Source organism: Hyperoodon ampullatus (assembly GCF_949752795.1).
Source record: "Hyperoodon ampullatus genome assembly, chromosome: 8".
In the NCBI taxonomy this organism is placed as follows: Eukaryota; Metazoa; Chordata; class Mammalia; order Artiodactyla; family Ziphiidae; genus Hyperoodon; species Hyperoodon ampullatus.
The window spans coordinates 89,037,754-89,051,720 of record NC_136921.1 but is presented as its reverse complement, the minus strand read 5'-3'; the positions used below and the strand labels follow the sequence as shown (position 1 = coordinate 89,051,720).

Below are 13,967 nucleotides of genomic sequence, written 5' to 3'. Positions count from 1 at the left end.
TCCTTTAATATGTAGTTGTGTGGTTTTTTGTTATTGAGTTGTATGAGCTCTTTGTGTGTTTTGAAAATTAGGCCCTTGTCAGTAGTTACTCAGCTATAAAAAAGAATGAAATAGTGCCATTTGCAGCAATGTAGATGGACCTAGAGATTGTCCTACTGAGTGAAGTAAGTCAGAGAAAGAGAAATGTCATATGATATCGCTTATACGCAGGAACTAAAAAGAAATGATACAAATGAACTTATTTACAAAACGGAAACAGACTTACAGACTTAGAGAACGAACATATGGTTACCAGGGAGGAAGGGTGGAGGGAAGGGATAGTTAGGGAGTTTGGGATTGACATGTATACACTGCTGTATTTAAAATGCATAACCAACCAGGACCTACTGTTATAGCACAGGGAACTCTGCTTAATGTTATGTGGCAGCCTGGATGAGAGGGGAGTTTGGGGGAGAATGGATACATGTATGTGTATGGCTGAGTCGCTCTGTGGTGTACCTGAAACTATCACAGCATTGTTAATCGGCTATACTCCAATATAAAATAAAAAGTTTTAGGGACTTCCCCGGTGGTGCAGTGGATAAGAATCCGCTTGCCAATGCAGGGGACATGGGTTCGAGCCCTGGTCCAGGAAGATCCCACCTGCCGCAGAGCAATTAAGCCCGTGCGCCACAACTACTGAGCCTGCGCTCTAGAGCCCGCGTGCTGCAACTACTGAAGCCCGCGTGCCTAGAGCCTGTGCTCTGCAACAAGAGACGCCACTGCAATGAGAAGCCCGCGCACCGCAACCAAGAGTAGGCCCCACTCGCCGCAACCAGAGAAAGCCCGCGCGCAGCAACGAAGACCCAATGCAGCCAAAAATAAAAATTAAATTAAAAAAAATAATAACATAAAATAAGAAGTTTAAAAAAAATTGATAAATCGGGAACAACATGTTTTTAAATGCATGAGAAAACTAATTATCTAAAAAGAAATATTGACCTACTAAAGAGATTACTCAGTAAAACTTGTCAATTCATAGTGTTTCAAAGGTCAAATTGATGCTCTTGATTAGTACTTTAAATTTTGGCTATTTTAAGTGACTACAGATGGTTACTCATTTTGAACTATTTATAGGCACTATTACAATTCAGTGATTAAATTTGTTGTTAGAGTGGCTATGCCTTGAAATTCCATTAACAAATTAATTGCAATCCTGTACTGTCAGTAAATGGCTTTGCTCTGTGTTAAAGGCATATGTAGGGCTAGTGGAGGCTATACCTCCCATAATCTCAAAGGGGTATTATGATTCTCAGATCCCAATCATAACTCTCTTTTATATGACTCTTCCTGTTAATATCATTCCATCTACTCAAGGTCTGCCAACTTCAAGTAAAGGAAATTAACTACTGATTACCTGGGTAAAGGAGAATGAATGAAATGTAGTCTACCTAGTAAATATTAATAATTCTACCCAAATCAGACTTAAGTTAACATGAACCTTCGTCATGTTCCACTCATTTATAATGCCATATTTTTTACCTTTTTCTAAATCCTATGAGTTTGAAAGTCAAACTCAGTTTCTAGTTCTTTCCTAGAAAGTATTGATTTCTGAAATATGTAATGTATCTTATTTATCTTTGTATTCCCAATGCTTTCCACAATGCACATGCTTAGTAAATAATAGTTTAGTGAGTGGCTGAAGAGTAAGGCTTTGCTAGCTATACTAAACATCACTGTTTATCATCTTATTCTCTGAATATATCTTATAACACAAATTTTCAATTTATATTTTTCTTATTCTTTTATATTAACTAATTTTCCCAAAAAAGATTATAAGCTTGAAGGCAAAAACCAAGTTCTCCATTCTTTATTTCTCAAGTACCTAGTGAGATAAAATAAGAAGCCCTCAATAATACATATTGATTTGTAAAATCACTTTCTATGTTTTATACTAGGGAAGAATAAGTTGAAATTCCCTATGCAGGGCTCTCTCCATATTTTGAGAGAGATCTAGTATAGAAATGTAGTGAAAATCTATAGTAACTCAGTCATTCAGTAATTACTGTTGACTGATCTAATATATTTTTAAGTAAAATGCACTGGTCTTAAGTGTAGATTTAGTTTGACAAATGTATGCACCCATGTAACCAATGTTTCTGACAAATACAGAGCATAGAGCATTGCTGTCACCCTGGCATTATTGCTGTCACCCTGGTAAATACCCTTCTATCCCCTTCCAGTTGGCATCCTCCACCTACAACTACTACTCTAATTTCTAATCCCATATATTACTTTTACCTGTTCATGAACTTCATATAAATGGAATCATACAGTATGTGTTCTTCTGTGTCTGACTTCTTTGACTCAACATATTGTTTTTGAGGTTCATGGATGCACAGCTTTTCAAGAGTGTTCATATTTTCATAACTTCTTTAAAACATAGTGCTGACTTCTAATACTTCATGTTCATCACAAGTGATTTTTCTTAGTCCTCTAGGACTATGAATTCACTTTATTACCTTTATTCACTTTATTATTTAGTGATAGTTGTATCATCAGTAAAATACCTGCATGTAAATTAAGTTGAAAATATAAGTGTAAAGACATAATCAGATATACCTCAAATATCTCTAACATTATTGATTCTGTAAGGCAAGGTTGTTTTTTATAAAGTGTTTTTCACTAGCATACAATAAGGGCAGTTTCATCTTTCCCTGCCTCTGTGTATTTTCCAGACACACAGACAAAAATGAAATGTTTAATTTTTCCTTTACATTGTATGTCTTAATAGAGATCAAATTAGCTTTCTTCAGTATGAACTCAGGATAAGGGCAATAAGAAACCTTATTGTTTCCAGCCTCCACTAAGATGAACTGGCAACGTGTCAGGAAAATTCTCAGTATGGAGCAGTTTTATTACAATTCAGTACAATTGGTTCTTGCATAACCTTTAGAAAATCATACATAAAACATTCTCATCTATATAAATAAAAATCACCCACACACTTTATTAATAGCTTTGTTCACTTTTTCCCTGGGACTTGTGCTGCACGCTGTGCCCCCCTTTTCAGTCTTTTTAACTTTCTATAAGCTTTCTTTAAAGCAAAAAGGTTAGGTAATATTAGGATTCAGATACAAATGTAAGATAATTGTGATAATTCTCCCTCTTGATCATGTACTATTACTAGTGTTTCTAAGTGTCCGTTTTACATTTAGTGACAGGGAGTGGCTTTTTCACAATATATAGTCAGTTTAACCGTAAGAAAGAAGGAAGAAATAAATGTCATACTTTTCATGGAAATAAGAATCATAATTCATTTGTGATGTGTTTGGGGGTTTATTTTCAAACCCACGCATTTTTAAGGTTGTATCGCTGTTACTGTGACTACAATAAATACATGATGAAAGCAAGAACATACCAGGTTGAAGTCTCAGCCTTTTTTCCTTAGTCTAGTTCATTAGCAAAAATGTGGTTTTTTTCAGGTGTCATTTTCCTGAATCCAAACTTTAGAAAACTTTCCATTATTCCCCTAAAGTATGTGTTATAAAATCCCAAAATAATTTAATAATAAGCCTCTAGATCTAACTGCTCATTTACAGTAAATACAAGGGCCAGAAGAACATATTAAATGACATCACTACCCAGAATGGGGGAAATTCTACAGTACAAATGACCCAGTTTCTTCAACAAATGAATAGCAATAAGGGGGGAGTGGAGGAAAAGTGGCTACATTTTTTTAGATTAAAAGAGATTTAAGATATGTGTCATTTGTACCTCAAAAGTAGAGAGGGAGAGAGAGACTTAAGAGATACATAAACCAAATGCAATGTGTGGAACTTGTTTGGATCCTAATGTGAACAAGCCAACTGTAAAAAAAAATTTTTTTTTGAGATAATTGGGGAAATCTGAATGTTGACTACTAGATTTTAAAACTGTCATTATTAATAAGTGTAACAAAGGTGTTAGGGCTTTATTTTTAAGAAATAGCCCATATTAGTGATTTATATACCAAAGTGACGTCTGAAATTTTATTTAAAATACTCTATCAAAAAAGAAACAAAAAACCCTGGAGGTAATAAGTAAAACAAGGATGGCAAAACATTGATAATTGTTGAAGCTGTGTGATGAATATATAGAACTCTTTATTCTCCCTAGGTTTGAGATTTTTTCTTTGTATCAAGTTAAAATACACACACAGAATGAGAAGGAAAATAATTAATCACCACTGTCATCACAAACAAAATGATATTCACTCTAGGAATAGAATTTTAGTCTCAGGAAGCAGTAGCTTCCTATAAATTAGTGTACTGAATTTGGGGGAAGGAGGGGAAAGTATTTCTAATACAGCCATACTTAACCTGTAACTCAGTGTCCTCTTTCCCACTGAATACCATAAAACTGTAGAAGGTAATGCTTTATTTGAAAGGAACAGTGAACTTTGGAAGGAAGATAGCTCTGTCCTTGGGAAGAGCAGATGGGCCCAGGCTAACAGTGAGACACAGGAATATCTCTGCCTTCAGCATTAGTCTCCCTCCTGTGCCATTTGTGGGATTCACCTGGGACTGCTGTCCTCTAATTGGGAAGTCGGCGACAGGGCCTTTGTCACGGCCAGCACTTTTGACTCCTATATTATTCTCTGATAAAATACCTATTTTACTACAGAACAATTTTTACCTTCTATTGCTTCGTTCTATAAAAATGAATGCTCTTAATGAATAGATTAAACCCTTTACAAACATAATTTTGTATGCCATAATTTGCCTTCTGAGAATTTATTTTTTCTGTGACATTGACTTCATGTTTTTTTCTAGTAGAAAATAGTCTGGGTCTAATAAGGGCATAGGACTGAATACCATAGTCACAATTAGTATTTTGGTGCTTACCCACATCACAGCAAAGAAAGTTTGCAAAATTAATGAATGTTGAAAACAGTTTCTTCAGTGGACCAACTTTTCTAAGTTGGAACACTGGTTTTCAAGCTATGGAGGCTTAACCCAGCCTGACTGAAGTGATCTAGAAAGGAGCCTTCACAAATCTACATTTTAAAACAAACGCCCTTTTTCTGAGTTCTCTAGAATCATACTTCCATAGCAAATTTAAGAGCAAACCAAACCTTCCTGAACCCCAGCTCCATCTGTAATTTAAATTATAAAGGCATCCAAAAAAAGTAGTCATTTTTCATTTGAACATATTGTAAAATCTGTCTTCAACATACCTGTATAATCTATTCATATTATATAAATTAAATTTTGAGTTCTCAGAGAGCTGGAGTCATTTCTGTCAGGTTAACTCTACATAGCCACTATCACAGTAACATGAAAGTATAAAGATACCTTGCTGAACATATCTTAATTAAACCTGACTTGTCATATCTTTCTAGAAGTTTTGATGATAGAAGGAGAAAGTTTAAGTACAAAAAGAAGTGAGTAAGACTGGATTTTGAAAAATGTTACTATTAAGAGCATTTTTTGTGAAAAATATATAATAATCACAGAAGTTTTATAGCTACTGACAAAAATAATAGTTACTATTTGTTAGGTACTTCACTAAACATTGTTTAGAGTCTTACAGTGTGGAAGTATATGCTAAGCATATGTACTACAAAATTTCAGTTGAGATTTTGGAGAAATACAAATGATGGAAGAGTAATGTTTGTTTTACAGTCTGAATAATCTCTGTCAGCCTGGGGAAGGAGAGATCATTTTCTTGAAGTAGTTGGAAGTACTGTAATGAAAAATTTTAAAGCATGTTTTCTAAAGCATTTTATTAAAATTACCCATCTTTTGATGAAAACTGATGAAATCAGTACCCTTTCATCATAATGGCCAAGCTCTTTAGCCCTTTACTGGAGTGGTTTTTAATCCTAATTCTTAGCATGTTTGCTTTCTGAATTCATTGAACATCTAAAAAAGTTGTTGACAAGGAAATGTAGTTTTGACACTTCAGGAAAGACATTTTCTACTTTATAAAATTAGGTTCCTACATGTGAAATTTGAGAAGCCACCAAAGTGAAACACTCTATAATTAATTTAAAGCTATTAATTGTATTAGCACTTCAATGCCATTTAGAGGCACTTCATACTAATATTTAAAGTTCAATTTTTGGGACTTCCCTGGTGGCACAGTGGTTAAGAATCCGCCTGCCAGTTCAGGGGACACAGGTTTGATCCCTGGTCCAGGAAGATCCCACATGCCGTGGAGTGACTAAGCCTGTGTGCCACAACTACTGAGCCTGTGCTCTCGAGCCTGCGAGCCACAACTACTGAGTCCGCGTGCCACAGCTACTGAAGCCCGCATGCCTAGAGCCCATTCTCTGCAACAAGAGAAGCCACCGCAATGAGAAGCCCGCACACCACAACGAAGAGTAGCCCCCGCTCACCACAACTAGAGAAAGCCCGCGCGCAGCAACAAAGACCCAATGCAGCCAAAAATAAATAAAATAAACGAATTTATAAAATTCAGTTTTTTACTTAACGTCTTATTATCAGTATTATCAACCAAATTGAATAATTTTTCTAGAAGTCATTGAAGTAATCCACAGGAAATTAAATTAATTGTATAAAAGAAAAACAAACCAAAAATCCAGTATTGTTTTAAAATGAAATATTAATATCAATGAAATAAAGATGGTGCTTTATGATGTTTTTGTTTTGTTTTCAATTAAATAACGCTTTTTCCCCCCAGTAAATTAAAGCATCACATTATTAATACTTCCCATACACCAGTAATAGGCAGTTTTTTCTAATTATCTCCCTAATACCCATAGCCAGCTTTCAATTGTTTTTGGTAATATGAGTAGAATGGTAAAGCCCAGAGTCCAATAAAAGTTATTAACCTACACCTGAACTTGTCTGACCAAACTTTTTACCAAAGATGCTATTGGCAAGAGAACAGATTTGAATTATATTGCCTATTGCCTTTTGTTTTTTTATGGTAACATGTAAGTGAGCATGCAAAATAAGTAGTAAAAGACCAATAAATCAGGGAAAAGGTAAAGAAATTAGATGACGTATTTAATCAACAAACTAGAGTATCAGTTTCTGAATGTTTCTCTATCCCCCACCCTCCCTTATGAATTCCTTGTTGGCAGGAACTGTCGTATTCTTCCCTGTATTCCAGATACATTGCCCAGTACAGTTCTTTTAAGCCAGTGTAATGATTTAGGCCAGAAACTAAAAAGCTTCCATGAAATGTTGTCATTATTTGCTACTTGCAGGGAAAACAAAATGAAACTGGAATATACAAAAGAAGGAGGAAAGAATCTTTCCTATCTTATGTAAACATAATAATGTTTGAGGGAAGGGTGCAGATGTTTAAAATTTTTTATTTTTAATTATATCTATGTTAGTCCATATTATTTGTCTTTAGAGCATATTATGTGACCAAAAACAAGCTCACTTTTCAAAAAGTTTGGGGATTTTGTAAAAGTGGAAACAACAGCTTGTAGAAAATATAACACATACACACCTATAGCTAGCCTAAAATTGCTTGTCACCAACCCCAAACTAATGACTAGAAGTTTCAAACTCTGAAAATGTATATATGCAAGATTAACTAAAGTACTTGATCATTACCGTAGCATATGTGTATCTTTCAAATTGAATTCTTACTGGGAGAATAACTATTAAAAGTTTAATTGCAGTCTTTTATCACTTTGCTTTGATTTTATACTAAAAACTACCAAGCAGATAACACTTAAGTGTATCTTTTTCAATATGACAAAGTTACATAAGAGAATCCCCTAGCACGTAAGAAAAATGCAATTATTTTCTATTCTGAATCTCCAGACTGCTGTTTTAGAAAATCATATCTGATTATTTGCTCAGCAGAAGATTATTGAGTTGATTTAGCTGTGATTTTACTTAACAAAGCTTCAGCTCCATTCCTACTGTGGAGTCCGAAAAAGGTAGAGAGAGATATAAATGATACATTCAAACTGTGATTTTTGTGAACAGGACCATCGATGCACCCCTCGGAGCTAATAGCGGAGATGAGAAACAGTGGGTTTGCACTGAAACGAAACGTATTGGGGAGAAACTTGACCGCAAATGATCCATCACAGGTAATGATCTTTTTATCAGTAAGCTGAAAATGTCTATAAATCTAAATATGATTGCTTGTGAATTGCTACTTAATGTTTTCCAATGTGTATATATCCATAGGAAGTCAACATAGAGCAAAGAAAATGCCTAAAACGTATTTTGATTTTGCTTATTATTTTAACCTAAATGAGAAATTGTTTTTAAAGCTATATTTTAATAAACAAACCTGCTCCTCTGGGTTTATGTAGATAAAATATCTAACTGATCTGGTGATAAGGTTGTTACTTTTTCCTTCCTGCTAACTTACCCATGAAGTGACACTAAACAGAACCAATGGGAAGAAGTGTATTAAAAGCAAACCCCTAAAAAATATGGAAAATATTTTCAACAGTTACTTGCTTAAAGTGTACATAGATCCAGAAAATGGTTGAGTTTAAAGGGTTAAATGCAGATGTTCTAATACAAACCATTTATTTCATTTAATGAGGAAACTGGAGCCCACAGAAGTTAAGTGATTTCCCTGAGATCATGTGGCTTTTTAGAGACAGAGCTGAGACTAAAACCCAGACTCCCACTGGCATAAACTTGTGCTGCTCTGAAAGAGTCACATTCCTTCTCAAACATTGCTAGGGATTGTACGTATAACGTATATATCATGTATTTGTACTGTTTAATATTTTGATAATGTACTACTGAATTTGTAAAGGCAAAAATTGTGGATGTTTTGACCTTCCCCTAAAGTTCATGATCTTCCTGGTTTTTATGTTCCATTAAATTAAAAAGAAAATTGAGAGAGTAGAAGCCATGCTATAAACATTTTGTCTATGCTTCTCTGTCGTCCTCTCCTGATAAAGTTTGTTAATGGTGGCAAAGCAGTCATCTTAACCTCTTAGGGCATTATGATCCTCCTTGGCAGGTAGACTACAAAAATTTTTTAATTCTACTTTCCAATCCAAAATGTCATACTCATTTACAGTATGTCCCTAATATAAAACTTCTTATTTGTAAATGTTTCCTTTCCTGTCTGATAACTAACTTGTCTTGTAATCTGGCAATTTAATGATGTCTTTGTTGACTTAGGAATATGTTGCAAGTGAGGGTGAAGAAGATCCAGAAGTCGAATTTTTAAAGTCACTAACAACCAAACAAAAACAGAAACTTCTCAGGTGATTAAAAAGTGTCTGTTTAATGAATTCAACTACATTTTTTCTTATGTTTCATCTTAGTGTCATATTCAACTCTGATCCTAAGTTTAAGGTACTTAAACCATGTATCACATTCATTTATTGATTTATTCTTCAGCTATAGTAGTACAATTTTATCTTTCTTTCAGTAATATGAAAATGAATGTAAGATTATATACTCAGTTTATACCGCAAAGTCACTGCACTTTTCAGAACATTTAATTTGGAAATAGATTTATTTGTAGCTTTTAGTTTTCATAGATTTGTATATATCTTTGCATACGATTTGTTCTTAGAAAATTGTGGGCCATGTATTACTCTTCTTACATTTTGTACAATTTTATGAGGAATGCCGAAAAATGCTTAAATTTAAAGTCAGTATGAATCGTGTTAAACAGACTAGCTCTGCATTAAAGAATCCAAGAAATGTCTGCTGAGTCCAATAGAGGGAGCTCATGATGTTTCAATATGTGGAGTTTTGAGAATGGCTGGACAGAATCCAGTGAAGACATTTTTATTTCAGAGTAACTCAAACATATCATTTAAACAAGTTACTTTTCTGAGAATGTGAAATACTCTTTAGAAATTCAGAATGCCATAATAGAATTGTCCTAATTATTTATTTATAAGTCTAAACAATTGTTGAAAACTAATATGTGATTATTTTATGTAACTAAAATAGAATATTAAAAAAATGTAAAATGTATTATACTTATTCAGACTTTCTGGAGAAAATGCCCTTGAAATTTGATAGTGTAATGTTGATGAGTATTTCCATATTTAAAATAGTACATACATAAAATTAATGTTTCATCTGATTAGAGCTTTATATTTCAGTTTGCAGTTGGTCCAGCTAATGTTACAAACTTTTCTTTATGCCAGGATGACCATTTATTTAGGGTACTATATAATTTCAAATTTTAATTCATTAAGAATTTTTTAATAGTCATTGCTATTGAGTAAAGTATACTGAGACAGTTAATGCATTTTTTAATTTAAACTTATAGTATATGTGACTTGAATAATTTACAGGGAAGAAAATGATTTGTCATTTAATAAAAGTAAAGAATGTATTTGTATTTGAATACCACTTTTATACCTTCTAAGAAACTATATTGTCTATTCAAAATTTTATATTTGTCGGTGAAAGGACTGTTTTTACATAGCCTGTCACTTTTTCCCCAATAACAGGAAATTGGATCGACTTGAGAAGAAAAAAAAGAAAAAGAGAAAAGATAGAAAAAAGAAAAAGCTTCAGAAGAGCAGAAGTAAACACAAAAAACATAAAAACAAATCCTCCTCCTCTTCCTCCTCTGGTGGCACTTCAGAAAGCAGCAGTGAGAGTGACAACAAAGAAAAAAAAATACAGAAGAAGAAAAGAAAGAAAAACAAGCGTTCAGGGAATTACAACAGTGGTTCTGAAGAGACGGACAAGTCTAAGAAGAGAAAACTTGATGAAGAACGTTCTAGCAGTCACAGTAACAAGGAAAAGCCTAGGTTTTTAAAACAAGAGAATTCTGGGGAGAAGAGCAAGTGGAGGCATTCTGACTCTGACAGAAAGCCCAGAAGCCATAACCAGAGTCCAGAGGAGAGAGGATCTGGAAGAAATGAGAGAGGCAGCAGGAGCCAGAGCAGGGATGAGAGGAGTAGGAGAAGCCGAAGCAGAAGTCATGGTGGTTACAAGCCAAGAGAAACAAGAAGACGGCCACGGCGAAGTCCCAGTGAAGAGTGGGACAGAAGAAATGACACCAGAAGCCATGACACAGATAGATACAGAGGAGGGAAAATGCACAGAGCATTATCCGGAGACAGGCACACTAGAGTGATGCAAAGAGAATGTAGAAGTAGAGAATAGAGACTTGTATGTGACAATTACCTGGAAATAAAAATATCTCCACTTTCTTTTTGAATACCTTTAGCAAGGGCTAAATTATGTACTATTGTCTTTCTAATAAAAAAGCTCTATTTTAATTTTTCATCTCTGTAAACTGTTATATCAACTACAAAACTACATGAATCCCATAAGAATGAACTTGGCAAATATTTGTAAGTGATCTATTTTGGGGCTGTAAAAATATTTTCTGTTCATTAATATTTCTTGTGTCCTATACTAAAACAAAAACCCCATGTAACTGCGTGACATTTTCTTTATTCTGAAACATCATTAAAAGAATGACAGTACATTGAATGGGTATAGTTTATTTTTTTTCAATTCAAATTTATTACTTTTAAGATTTGAATTTACTTGAAGCCAAGTGTAATCATTGTAGGAATTCACTGCTATGAATTAAGTAATGGATTGGTCAGTATTTAAGACTTTAAATTCCTTCAGGTGTTTTGCTCTAGGGTCAGAAGCTATTTACATTTGGATGATTTATTAATTTTCTGTGCTGCCATAACAAATAACCTCAGTCTTAACTGAATACAGTTCTGGAGATCAGAAATCTGAAATGGGTCTCACTGGGCTAAAATCAAGGTGTCAGCAGGTTTGGTTCTGGAGGCTCTAGAGAAAGTCTGTTTGCCTGTTGCAGCTTCTAGAGGCTGCCTGCATTCCTTGGCTCCTGGCCCCTTCTTCCATCTCAAAGCTAACAAAGTCAAGTTCTCACATCTAATCACTCTGACACTTTCACATTCTGCATTGTTTTCCATTCTTTGGGACCCTTGTGATTACACTGGAGTGATTACACTCTATTTCAAAATCAACTGATTAGCAACCTTAATTCTATCTGCAACCTTAATTGCCCTGTGCCATGTAACCTAACATCTTCACAGGTTCCAGGGATTGGGATTGCTTTGTCATTAAGGGACCATTATTCTACCTAGGACAGATGGCCCTTCTACTACTGACATTCAGCTATTACAGATTTTACTTCTAAAGGTGAAGCATTTACATAACGTCACAAATGAACCAGTGTAAACTGTTTAGATATATTTCATAAGTATAGGTATATAAGGTATGTTTAAATTTAGCTGCAAGTCTCCCCTTGTGTTTCAAAGCATATGGTGAAGGAAAACTATAGAAAAAAATCATTTAGTTCAAATTACAAGTAACATGCCATTCCAAAAAATATATACTAACCATCATGGATGGACACAAGTATTGTTATCAGGGTTCCACGTTTTAAAAACACCTTTTATTTAATACAATACAAATATTGATTAGTTTGGATGGTTTTGAGAATGGAAGTCCTAGTTTCATAAATTTTATAGAAAAGAAGTTTGAGAGAAGAATTAAGTAAAACCTCTCTGTGTAGTCTGGTATATATATCTTTGTCTTGTATATGCACACACAGAGATGTCCTCTGATTTACAAGCAGCTAACTAAAGGCATAAGCAACCCTTTGATTATTTACATTTTTAAGAGAGTTGGGAGGGGAGAACTTGAATTCTTTCTACGGTACTCTTCAATAACTTACGGTGCACCTCAAAGATCCCTTTCCCTCTTCATTTAAAAAAAGCATACATTTGAGATTGATAAAGACCACTAATTTACACCTTGAGTTCATCAGTGTTGCACTGATTATTTTCTATCTTATGCCTTTTTAGACTTTATAATTTTTATAATATCAAAACCTATGCAATATTTACTGCCTTAAAGGATTTCTGAACCAACAGTGTTCATGAAGAGAAATGTTGAAATGCGTCCTGTAATTAAAATGAATTAAATACATTATCATTTCTTAACACTTTGACTTCCACAAAAGTGTGGTCCCCTTTTAACTTTATAAGTGGCTGCAAGAATTTTTCAAATCTCTGGTTTACTTATCCTTCACAGTTAAGATTGAGAAACTATAAAGTACCGATAGCCCCAACATTCTTATCTATCCAGTGGTGAGAAAAATTCCCATGTAATTATAGGAAATGTTGGTTTGCTGTTTGGATTTCAGACTTGGTCACCAAAGGATGCTAGACAGCCCCAAGGGGCTAGCATTCCAATTTGGCAAACTTAAAAACTGAAGGGAGGCATTTTCACATACAATCATAACATGGTAATAAATAGCTTTTAAGAGGCTCACCTGACTTGTTCTGCACACTCTAACGATAAGGGTAAAAGGAATTGAAAGTGATTTTTTTAAATAAAATGTTAAGCATCTAATTACACTTTTGCTTTTGAAATACAAGGTAAAAACCAAAGAGATAAACCTCATAATAAAAAAGATATCTAGTTGTATGTGTAGAGGTTCCCCTAAGTACTAACGCCAAAAAAGAATCCTCCAAGTTTAATGAGTACGATTCAAGAACAAGAGTCCCCAACAGTGAGTGACTTTTTTTTTTAGAAAACCACAGGAAAAGTCTGGTGATATGTCATTCTTCTTACCCTTAATAGAGAAATTCTTTTAAAGAAATCTGGGTGTGCCTAGTGACATTTGTCCAGCGGCCTGGCACTGCACTGGCCAACTTGGGAGACATTATTGGGGTCCCCTCCTCCCCTTTTCCCTGGCCTAACATTTAACATAATTTAACACTAGCAAATTAATTCCTGTAGGAGGTGCTGTCGATTTACAAATGGTCAGGCACGATCAGGTTACTAGGTTAGGACTTGTTTATCTGAATGTCTATGTGGTAAGTTAGTCATAATTTCATCTAATAAATGTGCCAAAATAGGCAGAGGTTGCTGCAGCATAGCGGCAGGTCCGCTTACCTTGCAGTAGGAAATGGAGATCTTACTTTGTATCATACGGTTTTAATGTGAAGAAAGATTTTTATCTGAAAGGCTTGGAGAGACCTTCCTTGTTCTTCCATGAGATGGCTTGCTGAT

The 13,967-nt window shown here is 34.5% G+C and overlaps 1 protein-coding gene across 1 annotated transcript in view; it reads left to right on the top strand.

The window, feature by feature from the left end:
- CIRSR (corepressor of RBPJ and splicing regulator) overlaps positions 1 to 11,389 on the top strand; it is a 40,636-nt gene extending 29,247 nt beyond the window's left edge. The window contains 4 exon segments of the mRNA XM_079710625.1: positions 7,938 to 8,044; positions 9,105 to 9,190; positions 10,400 to 11,053; positions 11,055 to 11,389. Coding sequence (XP_079566751.1) covers positions 7,938 to 8,044; positions 9,105 to 9,190; positions 10,400 to 11,053; positions 11,055 to 11,094 — 887 coding nt within the window. The 3' untranslated portion in view covers positions 11,095 to 11,389.
- Positions 11,390 to 13,967: the final 2,578 nt, after the last annotated feature.